Source organism: Pangasianodon hypophthalmus, chromosome 3 (assembly GCF_027358585.1).
Source record: "Pangasianodon hypophthalmus isolate fPanHyp1 chromosome 3, fPanHyp1.pri, whole genome shotgun sequence".
Classification (NCBI taxonomy): Eukaryota; Metazoa; Chordata; class Actinopteri; order Siluriformes; family Pangasiidae; genus Pangasianodon; species Pangasianodon hypophthalmus.
Genome location: NC_069712.1, coordinates 28,790,286 through 28,809,317, shown reverse-complemented (window position 1 = coordinate 28,809,317; position 19,032 = coordinate 28,790,286). Strand labels below are relative to the sequence as shown.

The 19,032-nt window shown below is 39.0% G+C and overlaps 1 protein-coding gene across 2 annotated transcripts in view; it reads right to left on the bottom strand.

Moving 5' to 3' along the window:
* The window catches only part of micu1 (mitochondrial calcium uptake 1), a 38,109-nt gene extending 19,566 nt beyond the window's left edge, over window positions 1–18,543 (bottom strand). The window contains exons 1-5 of one of the 2 annotated variants that reach the window (XM_026939196.3): window positions 18,324–18,543; window positions 10,082–10,246; window positions 9,029–9,215; window positions 4,116–4,278; window positions 574–617 (exon numbers count right to left, since the gene is read on the bottom strand). In XM_026939196.3, the coding sequence (XP_026794997.2) occupies window positions 574–617; window positions 4,116–4,278; window positions 9,029–9,215; window positions 10,082–10,245 (558 nt within the window). In that variant the 5' untranslated portion in view covers window position 10,246; window positions 18,324–18,543. The remainder of the gene's footprint in view (window positions 1–573; window positions 618–4,115; window positions 4,279–9,028; window positions 9,216–10,081; window positions 10,247–18,323) is intronic. The other variant, XM_026939199.3, reaches the window with a different exon arrangement.
* Window positions 18,544–19,032: the final 489 nt, after the last annotated feature.

The window sequence follows — 19,032 nt, the reverse complement described above, 5'->3', positions numbered from 1 at the left end:
TCTTTGCAAAAATCTTTGTATTGCTATTACCGATCTGTGGTAGATGGCTGGGTGTGTCTCATTATCATTATAAGTCATCCATTAATATTCACGTTATACAAGAAGGAAAATAGATTCTGATCCGGATAACGGCATGGTGTAGAGAATTGACATATGACCCTACTCTAAACACTGATGTGTCCAGCTCAGCACTGCCACAGATCAGCAACAGTGCTTTAGGTGTTACAAATAACAGAGAGGGAGAGAAAAAGAACACACTTTTTCTGTTTTTGATTTGTTTGCTTTCTTACAAGGGTCATAGAATTTGGTTAGGTAGTTACACACACACAAAAAAGAACTATTTTCTGTGACTCAGTGACCAAAGCAGACAGAAAGACGTCACGAGGGATCCAAGGCCTCGGTCCTTCTGAAGAGAGAGAATAATGGCTTTATGAGAAGCGGCCTTTGAAACACACGTTCTCTGGCAACATCCTTATGGGGTGAACAATAGCTAGGTAACCTCTCTGCTTCCACCTACTCGCCCACACACACACACACACACACACACGCACGCACGCACACCACATAGCTTACCTTTCCATCATAGCGCTTCACCACAAACTGATCCAGACCTAGGTCTAAGAGAAAGAAAGGGAGACAGACAGACAGAAAGACAAAAAGTTTATGAATGTAAGTTACAAATATACCCACTAGCACTCATCCTACATCTCTCTGCAGTAATCAGTGTTTTATAATTAATGTTTTATCCATTGATTATTATGGTACATTAAGAGATCATTTCCATACTCCTATGCTTGCAAATAAATGCATTGTTCATCTTTTTTGTACAGTTTGCATTAATGTGTGGATATCAATATATATGCATTCTTATCCTCTGCATTTTGTATGCACTCTGATAGCTCGGTAGAGTGTGCAAAGACAGTCAGCTGTGAACGAGGCAGGATTAAGACAGACAAACATTAATTTATTTTAATACAGCCTATACTTAAGTTTCCTCAGGAAGAATTAATGATGGCAAGCTGACAAACTGCTCTTGAAGCCAAACCTCTGAATGAAAACGAGATATTTAAATTTTGTATGGTCCTTTGCTTTTTTTTTTTTAAATAGTTTAATAATGGCTGTATCCTGTCAGCAGGTATTTTATCCCCAAAGCCAGACTGATGTGATCACATTGTACAGATTACACCTGAGATCCCAGCACAACGTGAGTCATACTACCGCTAGAGGTCTGGATTATATGCGCCTGTTGCATACCTGTCTTTTAAACGTGGTCAAAGGATCATAATCAGATTATTGAAAGTGCATGATAATTTTTTTTACTTTTTCATTAATCATTAGTAAAGCTGGAGAGCAGAGACTACACAGTGATGAATAAGAAAACAAAGATACACCCTTAACTCCTGCAACCCCACACACACTGAACTCCTTATTTCACTCCTCACTGTGAAATTTATTCCTCCCCTTCTACAAGGTGCTCTTTATTCTGCAGCAGACGATTGATATAGGTCAGGTGAAAGATGGTACCAGAGAAGCCAAGCGTGAGTGGCTGGGAGAGAAATGGAGGCCAGTGCTGAAGGGCCAAAAAATTGAAGAGATCAAAAAAGAAGATGAATTATGGAGCAGCTTTTCTGGCAGTCAAATGAATAATGGATAACATGTTTATGTTCATCATTAGTCCTACTTTGCCACCAGACTGTCCATCCGTCTAAATAAGGAGGCTTGAATGACAATGAAAAAGTAACAGATGGTACCCTGCAAGGACATAATTTCCTCTTTATGTGAAGAAGCTTCTAGGTCTCTATTGTAAATCGAGAGAAAGTAGAGAGCTACACGAGAATGAAAATCATAACATCATCTCTAAAAAGTCCTAAGTCCGTATTGGCTGTTCCAATGTGCTGACACTGGAGACTCCTTCCATAAATGTTAAATAAACATATCCATACAGAATGCTTCACCTGATCAGTGAGTATATATCTTCTTTGTTAAATAATAACACGTTTTCTCAAACCTTTTATCATTAGGCTTAAGATTATGTGGAGCGTCTGCCATACCAGTCAGTGTGAATGAGCTGTTACTATAGAAACGATAACATATTAGAACACACATATTAATATAAACCTGTGATTTGAATTCTAGTTGAGATTACTGTCAGAGCTGCTGTTATAGAAACCAGCTAATGATCAATCGAATTTGAGAACGCAGTAGCGCTGTGGTCTAAATATATTTTATATTCAAATTTTACATCTTTGGATTTTTGGTTGTTAATGCAAACTGATTTCTGACATTAGAGAAAACAGACTATTGTCTGAGGTGCGTGTGTGTGTGTGTGTGTCTCCTCAAAAAAAAAAACGCCCTTGATCTCGACAGGTGTGTTTCTGATGAACGCACAACTGAATGTCTGCCTTAAGCGACTCCAACATTCAAGCTTCCAAGTGAGTTAATGAGTCACGCTAATGAAGCAAAGTATGCCTTCTTCACAACACTGCGGAGTAAAAGATCACATCTACACCTAGACATAATTCTTTCATTTTGGATTAACTGATTTATCCCCCGTCACCTTTCACGACATTTCCTATGAAAATACTGTACCGTAAGTTTATGACTCTAAGAATATTTAAATTTTTGCCTCTGTACATTAATGCTGTCCCCATTTTGGCTGAGCTCTCTAAAAGGACAACGCCTATGAACGGTATTTAGTCCAAGGTCAAATGATGAGTGTGGAACACCTATCATCACTAGCATGAGAGTGCTTTGCTCCCGATATCAGTAGCACGCTGCAGATAAGTACCGAACGACAAAATCTCCTTGGCCCACTTTTAATTAACGAGCACAGACTGCAGGCAAAATCTCAATGGCAAGCGAACTTTGATAGAGCCAGGCCATCGGGGGATCAATACTTTAAAAGCAATAACACTCTTCTGCGCCAACCTGCACACAAGTCAGAAATGAGCAGTCAGCATAATACGAGGGTCTGCCCTATGGACTGTCCTTCAAAAACCTTAAAATGCAAACAGCTTCATCGTTTATTCAATCAGATTCAATGTCTGGGGGCAATGCAGAGCTTGTCGGTGGTAAAAAGGCTTCCACTATGCACCACGGTGAGGCTCTGAAGTCTAATAATGACAGCAAGGCTGCTTTGGGTAATTGCACTGACGGGGCTTTAGCTGGGAATAAAAAAAAGCAGAAGCACTCATGCATTTCACACTAACACACTCCCTATCTCTTTCTCTCTCTCTATCTCTCTCTTTCTCTGTTTTTCTCACTGACATTTGGTGTTAAATCCTCATTCTCACACACAGACCAACGGATCCCCGTATTATTTAATCTGACTAAGAGAGAAAGATAATATTTACAGATAGGATCTCTGTGTTAAAACTGTGCCAAAACGACCAAAGGGACTCGACTATAATTCAGTCTGTCTTCCATGTGTGTAGTCACTTTTGTGAATCACGCATAAATTAATTTGAGTGAGAATTTTGTTATGAAACATGAAGTAACCCTGGGTATATAAATTCACAGAATCGTTCTCTTGTGCATGCCAGTAATTAAAGGCAGGAGATCAAATCTCTGTCACCAGCTGTCTCAGCATATGAGGGTCTCACTCATTCAGAGCTGCTAATTTATTTACCCAATGCCTAATACCGAGTCAGCCCCACGTCCTGCCTTACCAGCCACTCTCAGCTAGTCAGGTCAGCCTGTCAGACATTCACCCCATCTGAGGAATCACCTGACTGAGGCAGCAGTACTTTGCGGAAAGCAGCTGTTTGCTGTCACTCTTCCTGTCAACCATATAAAGGGTGTGACATGAGGCTAAGTCATGAAGCTAAGTCTGGTCAAGTTGCCCTGGCCTCCATTTAAAAGATACCAGATACTGCAGGACGAAACCCTAGAAGGCACAGCCCTGATGATCGCATGTACTGCTGGTAAGAACACATCTGTTCTTCCTTAAATGAGGTATTTGGGTTACAGTCATTAAGAGGCAAAGTGACAAAGAGGAGGACATTAATCAGTGAAAGAGAGAGTGACGCATGAAGTCGTAACTTACAGATATAGCAACAGAGCATCACTTTACTGAAGCACTTGTAGAGATTGGGAAAGACACAGAGAACACTCACTCTCTGGCTGCTTCTCATTAGGCGTGATGGAGCGAATGAAGTCCTGCGGTGTCATGTACACCTCAGCGTCTCCGTGTTCGCTGATGATCTTCAGTGTGGCAAAGTAGCGGAAGATCTTGTCAGGGGTGGAGTAGGCTCGGATACGGTTCTCGTACTCCATCACCTGCAACAGGAACAATGTTATATGACAGTTGACAGGTTTTGCAAGAACACTACAACCCTGTCAGTAAACTAATTACAGTCTACATGGGCAAAATTTAGCAAACTGCAAAATGACCTTGTGTGATGCAATATTTTACAGGAACATCATATCATAGTTTAACAAGAGCAAAGCTGACACACTCCATAAAACGACTTTCAGTTTTAACAACAGCTGACTCCAGAACTAGCCAAGTGAGTGTGGTAAACTTCCTAAAGTGGATATACATTAACACACAGTGAGAGGATCTCTGCCACCAGAAAAGTTTACATGCTGCAAACCTACTTGATTTAAAAAAGACATTAGGTACTGCAATTAATAAAAAGTGTGCGTAAACTATTTTATACATCTTAAATAAAGCAGACACATGGCAATCTTTTCTCCCCAGGGCCTACTGTAAAACCCAATAAAGTCTATACGTGTTCCGTGCTTTTAGTTATAGTTTCATTGCAGAAAAAGGTGTCACAAATGAGTAGGTAGCTGTCAATGACAAGGAGGATAGATATTAACCTGCAGGCTCACACACTCCATTAACAGGCATTGAGGAGACAGATGTACTACTCAGAAAGTGGGATCAGAACAGTGTGTGTGTGTGTCTGTCACTGTTTTGATCTACAGGGAAAAAGGTACTGGAACACACTCTGACAGGATGCCATCATGGCACTGATGCCATCTGCTACTGGAGCACGCTGATGCCGCAAAGAAGAACAGGATACCAAACACACATGAGGAAAACATGGACACATACACACACACACATGCATATATGCGCACATACAAGTCTCTAAGCTTCTCTACACAGCCTGTTGGAGCAATATACTAGGCAAGTATAAATAAATAACACAGAACCATAGCAAACAAGTAAATGAAAGGTGCTGATAAAATAACAAAATCATTTTCAATATAAAAAAATAAAAATTTCAAACAGCAAGTGATTATTTTACCTAGTTAGAAACCGGCATAAAATTGGCAAGAAGTCTATTTTTAATTCAAAAGCCAAATAAAAGTCTGGATTATGTTGAGCGCTTAATGCTTTAATCAATGTTTTAATAGCAGGTGAATTAGTCACCTTTCTGGACACATCCAATGTTTACATCTGTTACTGGGACTTAAACTCTTTGGCTATAAAAACACAGCTATTACTGTGAGCAACGCTGCACTACACTCTTGTATAAACAAGTATTCCACTTGCAAAAAAAACAAAAAAACATTCAGAGTTTATTGATAATCAAGCAATGGAAAGACTCTCTCCCCAGCAGAAAGATGAGTGATTTAATTTTCATCCTTTTCATTTATTTTGACCCGTTAATATTGGCAGCACTGAAGAAATTTATGATGCACAACACAATTAATCTACTAAAAATCATTGCAAAGCCCAAATAATATTCTGGTATCAAAGGACTTAATAAACAGAGAACAATATGAACTGTTTGTGAAAAATCGTCTCCTTAAGAATACATCCAATTTTGAAGATTCTCGTTTTGCTAGCTACAAGTTCAGAGTTTGAAATGTCTGGCATAGTGAGGACAAAGGCGGTACATTTGGGTGATAAAAGTCCATTTCCATCAGTGGTATGACATGACGTGTGAGCAAGGTGGATATTAAGGGCTGCATGATGACTGGGTTTTACTAGTTGACCCGTAATTCCAAATGGTGGTCAACTAGTCATCTTATCCATAGTTAAACAAAAATGGTCCAAGACAGTGCTATTTTTGGCTATTTTGTTAATGCAGGTGTTGTTGCTCCTCTTTCGGCTGCTCCCATTAGGACGACTGGTCCATGTATTTTGATTTTGGCACAGTTTTGACGCTGGATTCTCTTCCTGACGCAACCCTGCTCAATTTTTATCCGGACTTGGGACCGGCACTGAGAGCTCTCTGTGGCTGGGGTTGGTTCCCTGGCCAGAAATCAAACCCGGGCCGCAGCGGTGAGAGCACTGTGGCCTAACCACTAGTCCTCCAGGGACCCTATTTTGTTAATGCAGGTAATGCTGATAAACACAGGAAGTAAAATGTCAAACTGCACTTCAATTAACAGACCTACACAGGCTACAGATTACATTTCCAGCTTCAATGCTTTTTAGGCTACACTGTTAACAACAGAAATAAATAAATCAACTGTCCAGTTTCAGTCAGCTTTGGCCCACTGTAGCCTCAGATTCCTGTTCTTGACTGACAGGAGTGGAACCTGCTGTGTCTTCAACGTGTTGTGTGTTCTGAGATGTAAAGAGTTGTTATTTGAGTTACCATAGCCTTCCTGTTAACTCGAACAATTCTGGCCATTCTCCTCTGACTTCTCTCATCAACAAGGCACACTGGATGTTTTTTGTTTTCTGCGCCATTCTGTGTAGATTGCGTGTAACTTCCCAGGAGATCAGCAGTTTCTGAAATACTCAAACCAGCCTGTCTGGCGCCAACAACCATGCCATGGTCAAAGTCAGTGAGATCACATTTTTTCCCCATTCTGATGTCTGATATGAACATTAACTGAAGCTCTTGACCTGCATCTGCATGATTCTATGCATTGCGTTGATGCGACATGATTGACTGACACAAATCACTGCATGAATGAATAGGTGTACAGGTGTTTATATATGTACATATGTATAGCTAGCATCTTTATATCTTTACTTTGAGGGGATTGTCGTTGGAGGGGCCAGGCTGAAGAAGAACTGGGTGTGTATGTTTTATTGCAGAATCTGTCAATGCATTTGGTTTTAGCGTCTCTAAACTTTGTACTTGGGAGAGCAAGCATAAAAAGTAATTATTCTTTCCACATGCTTGTAGGGCAGCTGTCCTTCACTTAGTTTCATTTCGCAGCTGCTCTGTATTCCCAGATTGTGTTTATTCAGCTCTAAATTATAGATGTCACTTTGAACCTTGTAAATCTAGGACCAATAGCTTATTAATGAAATTCAGATTGCACAGCATGACTGTAAATACTGCCAACAGTCTGTCTCTGACTGATGAGTGCCATGCATCAGCCCACAAGAAATGACGAGTGCGTGTGAGCTGTACGACGTATTGTGAATGGCAAATGATGGTGTCCAAAAGAGGCTTGCGGAATTGCATGTCACCCCGAATCCTTCTCTTCCCACTACTTATAAACACACGTCTGTACAAACATAAATGCACTATCATCTTCACTGACATCCTCTCCAATCATTTTACTCCAGGACTCGTCCTCATTTTAAATGGATGAGAAAGCATGATGTAGTACCCTGCTATAATCCTGAACACAACAGTCAATAGAAAGGGTGCTCGAGTCAATACGTCTACCAATTCAACTTCCTGCTAGAGCCGCATGCAGCAGCACATTTGTAAATATATGTGTGTTTGTGGGAATGACGGCTGAATTTTTTTTGACTGGCAGCACAGACTTAAACCTGTTTAGTATGAATTATAAATTGACACATATTTAAAATCTACTGCTGCAGAGGTATTCACCATATTTACTCCACAGTTTAAGACTTTTTTCCCTTGCCTGTTCCCAGAACAGTCTGAAGGCATTATATACTTTTTCCCTTTTTAGCCGTAAAACTGTTCTAGCTTGTTTAGATTGTATATGCTTTATTTTCACTACACACACCTCAACACTCACCAGCCACTTTATTAGGGACACCTGTACCCCTGCTGCTTACATCAGATACATTCAGTTAATGACCACATCAAACATTAGAAAGGGTAAATAACCACTCTTTAAATCCATGGTGAGTAGAAAAGCATCTCACAATGTCGAAACTTCAGGTGATGGGCTACAACAGCAGGAGACCACAGCAGATTCCACTCCTGTCAGCTAAGCTCACCTAGCCTGGACAGACTGGAAAACAAAAATTGCCTGGTATTTTTCCTATATATTTATTGTTTGGTACAAATATTACTTCTGTTAATAAATATAGTTCTTGTGAAACTAGAGGAACATCCCATTACACTGTAGCCTACAGCAATACTGACAAAGGTTTGTCGGTATTTTTATAACACTGACCAACTCCATTTTTCATTGCAGCTAATTGGACATTAAAATCTATTTTTGCACAGAATGTTTACTGAATGCTACGAAAAATAATTTTTGTAGGTGTTAAATGAAAATATCATTATAGAAAGATCTCTCCTTTCGAGATGATGTGCATCCCAATACGTGGTCAATGAGGCGATATTTTTGAAGCCATACACAATTTTCAGCTGTGTCCATAAAAAAAAAATCCAGTAGAATACCATGTGATACAACAGGAATCATTAGTATACAGACAGCTCAGTGCTTCGCTTTGAAGAGTGGGAAACCACGCTTCATTCACTGTCACGCACAGAGAAACACGAAAGGGAGGAGAGAATGAGAGCAAGAAAGAAACGCACTGTGCTGATGTAAATTTAATAATGCTTGTAAAAAAATAGACTATCAGTCTTACAATACACGTGCAATTCCAGTCCACTTGTAACTGCCATTAAACAGTATTTTAATCAAGTAACCACAAAAAAAGTCACAAAATGTGATCTTTTCTCCAAGCCACTGACTGTAAATCATGTTTAACATTGGCCTTACCTTGCCTACTGTGTTACAGCAACAAAGCCTTGCTGCCTAGTAATTACATTCAGGCAGTAGGGTTTAGTCACATTAGTGTTATGAATGTAGATCTGGCTTGGGCGTTCGCTCCTGACTTGTCAGTACTGGTCGAAGCGGAACAGGTGGAGGGGTCACTGGTCATGTCATTGATTACCTTACGGTCACGGAAGCCAACTCTCTGTTTCTTCTTCTTGCCCTCCGAGCTCTCGCCTTCCTCGGCTTCCTCATCACTGCTGCCGGACTCCACCATGCTGTCTGAAGCTGCGTCCATGTCTTTCGGTGCTCCCTCTTCACGCAGCTCCTCCTCGAGCTTGACAGACGAGGCTGCCTCGGCATAAGCCCTGCCAATCAGGATACAAATCTTGACAACAGAAATGCTCTTGAACTAATTATGCTCACACTGGATGTTCAATTTACAAAACCGAGACAGAAACCAGAGCCACCCAAACACTAGCTATAGCTGATACTGCATGGCCTAAACACTAGCTTTATGTTTCAGTTCTAGCTCATAATGAATAGCTGAATGCAGTTCCCCATCATGGGACAAAACGATGGAAGATATGACTGATATGGAAAAACAATGCATTAAATGTTTTTAAATGTGGTGTTAATATTAAATATTAAAATCCCACCCACAATTGGACATAATACACACACAACCTTAATATCTTGGATTAATAACAGTAACAGCAGCACTAAAATGTAAGACACTAATACTATAAACTTAATTAAAATGTGGCTGGACAAACAGCTGCAACACAAGCAGCTGTTACTTCTCAGTTGGGTGCCTCCCTTCTGGAGCGGTGCTATTCTTTAGACTATTTCTCTCTACCAATGTGATGACCACTTAGCACGCTGGCAATATGTTCCTGCACATACATCTGTCAGCAGCGGAAAACTGGCAGTGTGTATATTATGTGATAACACAGGCATAAATGAAGACGAAATCCATTTCCAAAAGTACGACCTGGTCGCAGGTTACTGTGGCTCCTAATAACAGCTCACGAAAGGAAAATGATCATACACTACACCTTTGGTATGCAAAGAATTTGCAAACTCGAAATTTGGCCCTGCATTTGCACGGAATCGTCTGTTTATTTACCACATCAAGCATGCTGTGTGTGTTCGTTATTTATCAGATCATTATGTGTGTGTGAAGCAGTGGTAGTGGAAATGAAGAACGTGTGAAATGATAATGTGTTGTTACTTTGTCCAGAGGAGTCCTGTAGTTGCAGAGATGCCCGTCACTCCTGCCAGAGCAGCCAGCAGCAGTCTGCGATGCTGAGGAGAGCGCGTGCTGCCGCTGTGCATGCGGCGTGAACACTGCACCATCCCAACTGAGACTGCTGTCAGCGCCCGCACGCGGTACATGCTGCCAAACAGAGACAGAGGCAGTGGGAGAAATGTCCAGATTAGCAGAATAATAAAAATTCACAGCATGACAGCTACAGCCCAATTTTACAGCTTTTGAGTACATCACAGCATCTGCCTTATGACTCTGAAGATGATTTTACAAAGAGGATGACACTAAATGGCACAATCCAGCAGCAGTAAAGGTATTATTTCAAAACTGTTATATAAATATTTTTGGCTACCATATCTTGTATATCAATACATATGCTAACAGTACAGCTTAATTAATTCAGATTTCCTCAGCATAGTATCTTATCACATTATCTGCATACCTGAGTTCTGCTCATGTAGCCCGAAACGACATTTGCTTGTTTACACACAATGTAAATTCACATGTACTTTCAATTCAATTTTATTTGCATACTGCATTTTACAATAGACATTTGCCACAAAGCTGCTTTATATATAAAACTCTGGATGTAGATTTAGATCCCTAATTAGTAAGTCAGAGGCAACAGTGGCAAGGAAAAACTCCCTGAGAAGACAAGAGGAAGAAACTTTGAGTGCATTACAGGATTTACATCATTTATTTTTATTGCCACTGACACTGCAATGACCTTTATTAAAAACAGTAGTAAACTGTAATGGTATGGTAATAAATGCTAATTTATTACACAAGTTTGCACACAGGACAGTCTACTTTATCTTTCCATGGCATCTTTCCAAAGTATATACTTATACTTACACTCATTTACAGAAAAGGTCATCTTAAAGCAAGGATAAGCTTAGATTATACATTATAGTGGAATTCAGGCTGTGTATGAATACCTGAGCTGAACAGCTCCAAGAAGCAGTGAGTGTCTCTTAGCCTCTGTTCTTACAAAACTAATTAATAACCAGCAAAAAAATTAATTCACACATGCCCCACTTTTAGCAATTGATTTTATTCCCAAAGAAACACCTCATTCCTTAATCATCTGACTCATTGATTAGTAGCAATATACTAAATAAGCTTTTCTAAACATGATAATAATCAAGAGATGCTCTGTGTTACTTTACTATTATCACTAATCTTTCATTTGCCAAGTCACTGAGGTCTGCGGTGTGTCATGGGATGTGGAATAGTAATTAAAGGAGGGGTCTGCAACAGCCACCTGTCATACTCTCTTAGTGATTGCCTCGGCCCAATCCCAGCACCTGATTCAGCAGAAGGGACCGACGGAAGGGACTCAGTGTTAATTGGAGCGAGCTGCGGCGCGTGACTATGGAGGATTACAGAGATATTCTCTGGAGGATGAGGGGTTTTGGCAGGTTCTCCTCTCAAATGATTCTTTTTTCTTTCACAAACTGTGCATGTAAGTATGCAGGAGCTTGTACCATGCGTACTATCAACTCTGGTTCAGTTGAAAAGCATCATATTGTGGGGCAATTTATAATGCAATCTTATATGACTCTCATTTGTAATAGACAGCATTAACTTTGCAATTTACATGATTGCTGCTTTTGTTTTTTTTGTTTTTTTTTGTATCTCTCTTACATCTTCATTTTTTGTTTTTAAATGAGAAGCTTTAAGAATTGAAAGCTCGCTGAAGCGTTATAACCAGCTCTGCTGTAATAAACATTCCTCTTGAACCCCATGCACCGAAAGCAGCATCACGCTAAGCTCATTTTTGTCAAGTCAATAAACTGCGTAATAAATAAAGATTATGGCTCCATTTCTGGAAGTGTTCGTTTTTGTTGTTTGGCACTGTTTGAAATCCACCTGGATGGTTTTTACTCAGCAGAAGCTTACTTGCTCCTCGATATGTATGCCACATTCAGGAAAGCAAAGAAACCTATATACCAGTTTTGCAACAAGACAAAAACAATAACAACAAATATGTCAGGTGCCTTTGTCATTTTTCACGAATGTGGAAGAAACAGGATTTTAAAATCTCCAACTGTTGATCTGTTTTTGTTGTTGTTGTTGTTTATAGCCTACCAGTAAATCTCTCACCCCTAATTGGAAAGAATTGATCTTCAGTGCTCTCTCACTAGTGTGGCATTGATGAGCAGTGTTTTTACAGCAAAGGGAACGAAACAAGCTTCGTCCCAGGGAAAGAAAGATATCACGGCCCTCGTACTGGTTTTGCGCATACGTCACTAGTCATTATAATTTACGATACCGAATAAATTTGTTTAACTGCGTAACAGTTACTATGGGTCAGATCTGCAATGACACACACACTCAAACATTCAAGTCCACCTGTTTATTACTGTGGAAATAGAAAGAGTACCTTAAACATTGACTACCTGCACAAAAATAAACTGTACAGAGTGTAAACCGAATTGAGTGACACTACCACTACCAGCCTGCTGCTAGGCGCTGATTAACCGCTTGAAGAAAGATAGGGCGAGCATGCTGTTCAAACAATTACACAGACACATGGAGGCTTTTTAGCTTTCCGATGTCCTGCCAGCAGTGTGAGGGAAGCATGCTTGGGCTTTGGGAACGTGTCCACTGGAAATGAAGCTCTCGTTCAGTTGAAAAAGCACAGAACAAAAAGCAGCCGTTCAATTTTCTGCTGTTTAGTTAATGGCCTCACCGTTAATTGTATGTTTATGAGCTCAAATCCAAACCACTGACAAAAACTGATTCAAGCTTTCGTATAAACGACACAAACTTCTGTTATATTAAATATCCTGTAAAGTTTGAAATAACCAAAAAAAAAAAAAAAAAAAACCATGATGCAACACTAAGGATGCGCAGGTTAATGTTTTGCCATTAATGCTACATGGTCTCTATGACCAAAGATTTGTTCGAAAAATGTTCACAGCCAACACTATAAATAAATTATAGACTTTTAAATAGGATAATTTAACATTATTTCACACATTATTTCTGCACAGCAGACTGTTTGTTGCACTGCACTACACTACACTAAGGTTTTATATGAAGTGTATATACGGTAAACACATTTGTTTTCTCGTTTGCTTCAACATAATTTGTGTGACTGCACTGATTTGATTTAAATTTAAGTCAAAAGGGTCTTTCTGTAGACATTTTTTTTTAAATCACCTTTCCACCAACATGTAGATGGTGGTATACTGTCACCACCATCTAAAATATTGTGGTATAAATATTTTGGTATCCCATCTATTCCATGTCCATCTTCTGCAGTTACATATATGTATTACTATGATTAAAGGTGCAACAGTCGATTTATTATTATTATTATTATTTACTTACTTACTTGTACAAATAATCTGGAAGATAGGTAGAAGCCATGACGTCAGCACAAGTGTACTACCTGACTGAGAAAACCCGACTTCTGGTCTGGAATGATTGTTTGCGTTTGGATGTGTCTCCCATCGGTCATTTTATAGACACTCTATAGGCGACTGTAGATCCTGGACCAGAGGTTTGTGAACATGGATGGGAATCTGGGGTGGGCTCACGAAGTAAAAAAAAAAAAAAAAAATTGATCAAATGTCTAAACCACCTATGTAACTGTTAGAGACCTAATCCTCAAAAAAATTTTACTAATCTCACCTAATGCACCTTTAATGCACCATACATCAAATGTAACCATTTATATAGCAGTGCTATATTTATCAAAGAGTAAAAAGGTTCAGTGCTTGTCAAAGAAGTATATAGCAACTATTGCACTGATTTTGAAAGTGTTGCACAGATCTCTTCACTCTAAAGGCAGGTTAAGCTAGCTTAACACGAGGCTGAAAGCTCAGAGCTGAACATTAAAAGGCTCCTTCAATCCTCTGGTCAGAGCAGAAACCCAATGACTGCTGAATCACGTCACATCTGTTCAGCACGAATCTTACACACTGCTGTAGTAGAGCCAGTCTCCTCTCTCCAGCGCCTCCAGAAATGTGATTACAGAAGTACAGGATGCACATGGGAAAGAGAAGAGGAAGCTAATGGCTACATTATCTAACACTTTGCTGTCATGAAAGCTGATTTTCATCACATTTGGCTGGAGAGAGAATGCAACTAATTACTCCACGCCAGCTGGAGGAGCAGGAGGACCCCCTGTGAGGAACAAAAAAACTTGGCGAAAGCCGAGTCTAGAGATGCAGTCAGCTCCAGAAATTATTGACACCCTTGGAAGAGATGGGTAAAAAAAATATATATTAGCTTTTTACATTTACATTTGTTCAAATTTGCTGACACTTTTTGACCAAACTGACTTATAATTGAGAAAAGTAAATATATGCTAAGAAGTTTTTGAACAGCCTTTCCCAGAAATATATATTTGTAACAAAACCACACTGCAAATGTTGGCACTGGAAATTCTTGTTAACAAACTGGAACTGAGGCATGCTCTCATTTATATTTTATATATTTTTTATTTTTTTTAAGTTTACTCGTGTCATAAGCAGTGATTCACGACTTCCTGTTTCACTAGAGTACAAATAATAGGTGCCAAACTCCTTTAGACATTCATGAACATGGGGAAGATTAGAGAATAAGCAAATGAAAGGAGACACAATTGTGTTGATCTTCATAAATCAGGCAAAATAGCTACATGCCTGAAAATGCCCAGATCCACTGTCAAGGCGTTTAAAACACCCAAAGTTGTAACATATCCGCTAAGAGGACGCTAGTGTGTTTCAGCCCCATAAATTGTGAGAAGAATGGATCACAGCTGGAGGTCACCAAATTCTCCAAATCTACAATTAGACACCACCTTCATGCCATCAAACTATGTAGAGGGGGTGTCAAAAGAATAGCCTTTTCTTTCATCTAACCACAAACAAACGCCGAGAGTTTACTAGACGTTACTGGAAATTTAGGGAGGTAACAATGTGTCAGGCTGCTTAACAACACCCTGTTGTTGAGTATTTGCCCATAACAGCATATTCCTTCATATTTTATTCCTAACTTAACTGTCACTTATTCTCCACCCAGCAGTGACGTTATTGAAATTAGGGTGTTCAAAAATCCCTGAAATGCTGCTGTGCCTGATTCACGCGTACCAACGCCACACCCCCACCATGTCAGTGTCAGTTTAGCTGTTGTAGCCCATCTGCTGTAAGCTGTTGTAGTTACTGAGTATTCCATTGTTTAAATGTTTATACCATGGCACTATGTTGCTGTATAATGGTGTTTAAAAATGTTACCATGGCAACCTGATGCTATTATTCTCGTGTATCATGGTGTTTTGTCATGTTACTATGTTGTCATGGAGCAAATCCCAGATTAATCTAGAGTTCATGTTTGAGCTATCTGTTCACTCTTTACCTAAGACACAGTATCCCTTTTCTTCCTTCTTCAACTCTCATGCCATTGTTCCTAAACTGTTTGTTTTGATAAATATTTTATGTCATATATTATCTGATAGAGACATTCTATTTGGTGTTTAATCAAGCTTGAAGTGCTGCTGGAAATGTAATGAAATGTCACACAGTAATAATGTATTATTATCAAGTAATTTAGTCTGTCAAACAATCCAGTGAACCATCACACAGGTTATGTCTAAGCCACATGATCCCACGAGAGATTAAATGAACCGAATGAATACCACAGATGCATTTCAAACTTATTCTCTCTTATATTTCTACAGTTGTTTCAGGTGTGATTTACAGTTATTTACTGTGTGTTCTCTCCTATTTATTATCCAGCAGAAAGATTTAGATGCACTTTCTGTGAATTATCTCTTATTGCATACCAAAAGACATTAAAAGTCTAATGAAACTAGACTCTAGTGCGCATCAGGACTGGAAATTCGTAGGATTGGGATTATCATCGTGCAAGCGGCAGAGGGTGGACAGATATGAAGAGGCAAAGAAAGGCCATGCTGATTAACATGGGAGTATAGGACATGGTGCTGCATGATGTATTTACAGCACTCTTTCATGCACCATTAGTAAATATTTTAATTTGGTCTTTAGTTCTTTAGAACAGTGGTTCTCGAGCTGGGAATGCATAAAAATCTCTCCAAGGTTGTATCCTGACATTTTTACACTTTGTCAATTTATTAAATCTGTTTTGGACAAAGCAAAAGAGTGGTAAATGTTTAAAAACAGTAGACGTTAGACACTGCGATACTCAAATGTATGCCAGCCAATCACAACTCATTGCCGTTCAACTCCTTCATGGATTTACATGTAATATTAAAACAGCACCATGTCTCTTGTTCACGCAGGGATGATATAGCTGTGAAGAAAGAGGAGGTTGGAGGGAGCAGTGACACTCTGTATGCACAAATGGGGCCTTAAACTAAAAAAAAAAAAAAAAGTTTGAGAACTACTGCATTAGAAAATCCTGTGTGCGGGTAAAACAAAAGTAATTACCTTGCTCAGGGCGGGGTCAACTCTGGTACTATGCATGACGGGAGTGTTTCATGATTTAATATAAGTGGTTGTTGGCTCACAGCCAGCACCGTGTGTAGTAACCTCAAAAATGAGATCCACCATCTACATGTTTGTGGAAAGGTGATTTTAAAAAAAAAATGACTACAGAAAGACCCTTTTGACTTAAATTTAAATCAATCAAATCAGTGCAGTCACACAAATTATGTTGAAGCAAACGAGAGAGCAAAAATGAGATCCACTTCACATTACATTACAATTAAAAAAAAAATTACACTACAGCATTGAATTCTCAAATCTGTTTGGTTACATTACAATTAAAAAAATGATACCACAGCATTGAATTCTTAAATCTGATTGGTCAGAAGGTGTGGATTATAGGGTTTACATTAACGCACTCGTTCTAATACGTTATCGTTTCTATAGTAACAGCTCATAGACAGCAACTTGTACGGCAGACGCTCTATACATAACATAAAGCAAATAATAAACAGATTTTAAAAAGGCATTGTTATTTAACAAAGTTGATATGGCGAAGTTTTCTGTTGCGAGACTTTTATTTGACGTTTATGGAAGGAGTTTTGTCACTTTTTTCATTGTCAGAGTTTTGTAACGGTGAGTAAGTTTTCCACCATGGGGAAGTCTTCAGGACAGGGGATGCTTCGTGCTTTGTGGTTTCTCTGTAACATGACAATCTGTGTTCAGTTTTTTTTCTTTTATCGTCTTATTAACTTCAAAACAAAGAAAACAAGAAAGGAATGAGGGAACGACTGCTATAACGTAAGTGATAACAGGGACTAACATGTCTTGAGGACGTCCCACAACATCAAATGTAAATAGAACGAGTTAAAAAGCATGACATGTCCTTTTTTTTTAATAATTTTTGGCAAATTGCGTTTGTATATGAGGAATAAAACACTTTAGGACATGCTGTTAGTGGAAAATAATCCACATTTTCTCATAACAGCATGCCTTATTCCTTAAGAGAAAAAGGTGACATATGATGAAGTGACAAATCTTCTTCCTTACTTCCATTTTCTTGTACATCATCATTTGAAGGAAAGTAATTTAAAGAAGCAAGCACAACGTTTGTCTGTAGAGATCTGGACAATTTCCACCTTGTCTCAGAAACACTAGTACTTGTCCAGACTCTTTGTGCATAGCCCTAGCAAACTTTAAAACAAATGAGCAATTTTAGTCCAGACATTCTGAACTTAAGCATCATGCATTTATTTATTTTTTTTTTTTTACTGTGTATTCATCTGTAAGCTGTTTTCCTCCACACTCTGATCCAGGTTATTAATACACATCAGACAAGTCCTTCATGAACTGGATCAGCAGAGGAAAGTGGAAAACGTGCAGAGTAACTCCAGTGACTCGGATGGAAAACATCTTCATTTAGATTATTAGATAAAGAAACCACTCCTGTAGGGATCCTTACATGTTTTTTAACCCTGTTCTAACACAATAACTTCAGCTCATCAGCTCAGAAGAGCAGGACAGCAAGCTAGCTAAAGAAACATCCACCTGGACATCAGAGCTGACAGCTAGCTCGGTGGCTAACACTGAAATGAAAAAAAAGCTGACTGTATTAGCTACCTCACGCGTTTGAAAACATATTTTCCCCGGCTAACAAGATGTATTCTTCACTTTTATCGCTAACTAAACTTAGCTAATAATATGTTCGTACACGTATTTACACAAATGAAAGCTAGCCTGCTAGCTAGCCGTCCTAGCCTACTGCCCAGCTCAGCTAGCTGACACTTCTTTACGCACTGTTTACTCACTTTGCTCCGGTGAAGCCCCAGGAAAAGCAGGTGAAAAAAACCAGGCTCTGCTGGCTTACTGAAGAGAGAATTTCACTTCGCTTGGCTAAGTCTTCCCTCAGTGTCAGTCTGTGTTTACTTCTGTTAGGGAAACGAGAAGTTGTGCGTCCATAGAAGAGCTGCAAAATTACCGTGAACGCACAGAAGATCCGCCTCCGCGCGCGAGCCTTCAGACCGCATACTAGCCTACTACACAGCACGCGCTCTGCTTCGGTAGCGCACTACATTCACATACTGTTTAGTACAGAAGTGTGCTTTAGGGTGTAGCTACAGCAGGGACTCAGCAAAGTACTGAATGATGAAATGAACTGAAACTAACCTCATGCAATTAAATATTACATATAAACAAGTCTCTATAAATTAATCTTACTTATGTAAATGTGATGCATGTATATATCTCCTATATAATATAGTCTATATACTTGCAAATTAAATAAAATAAAATATTATAAATAAATTTGGTGCATGTATATATCTCCTCTCTCTCTCTCTCTCTCTCTCTCTCTATATATATATATATATATATATATATATATATGTGTGTGTGTGTGTGTAAATTAATATAAATTTTTTATATTAAATAAATAAAAGTGGTCCATGTATATATCTCTGATATACGCTATATAGTCTGTATACATTTTCAAATTAAATTAAAATAAATATTATAAAT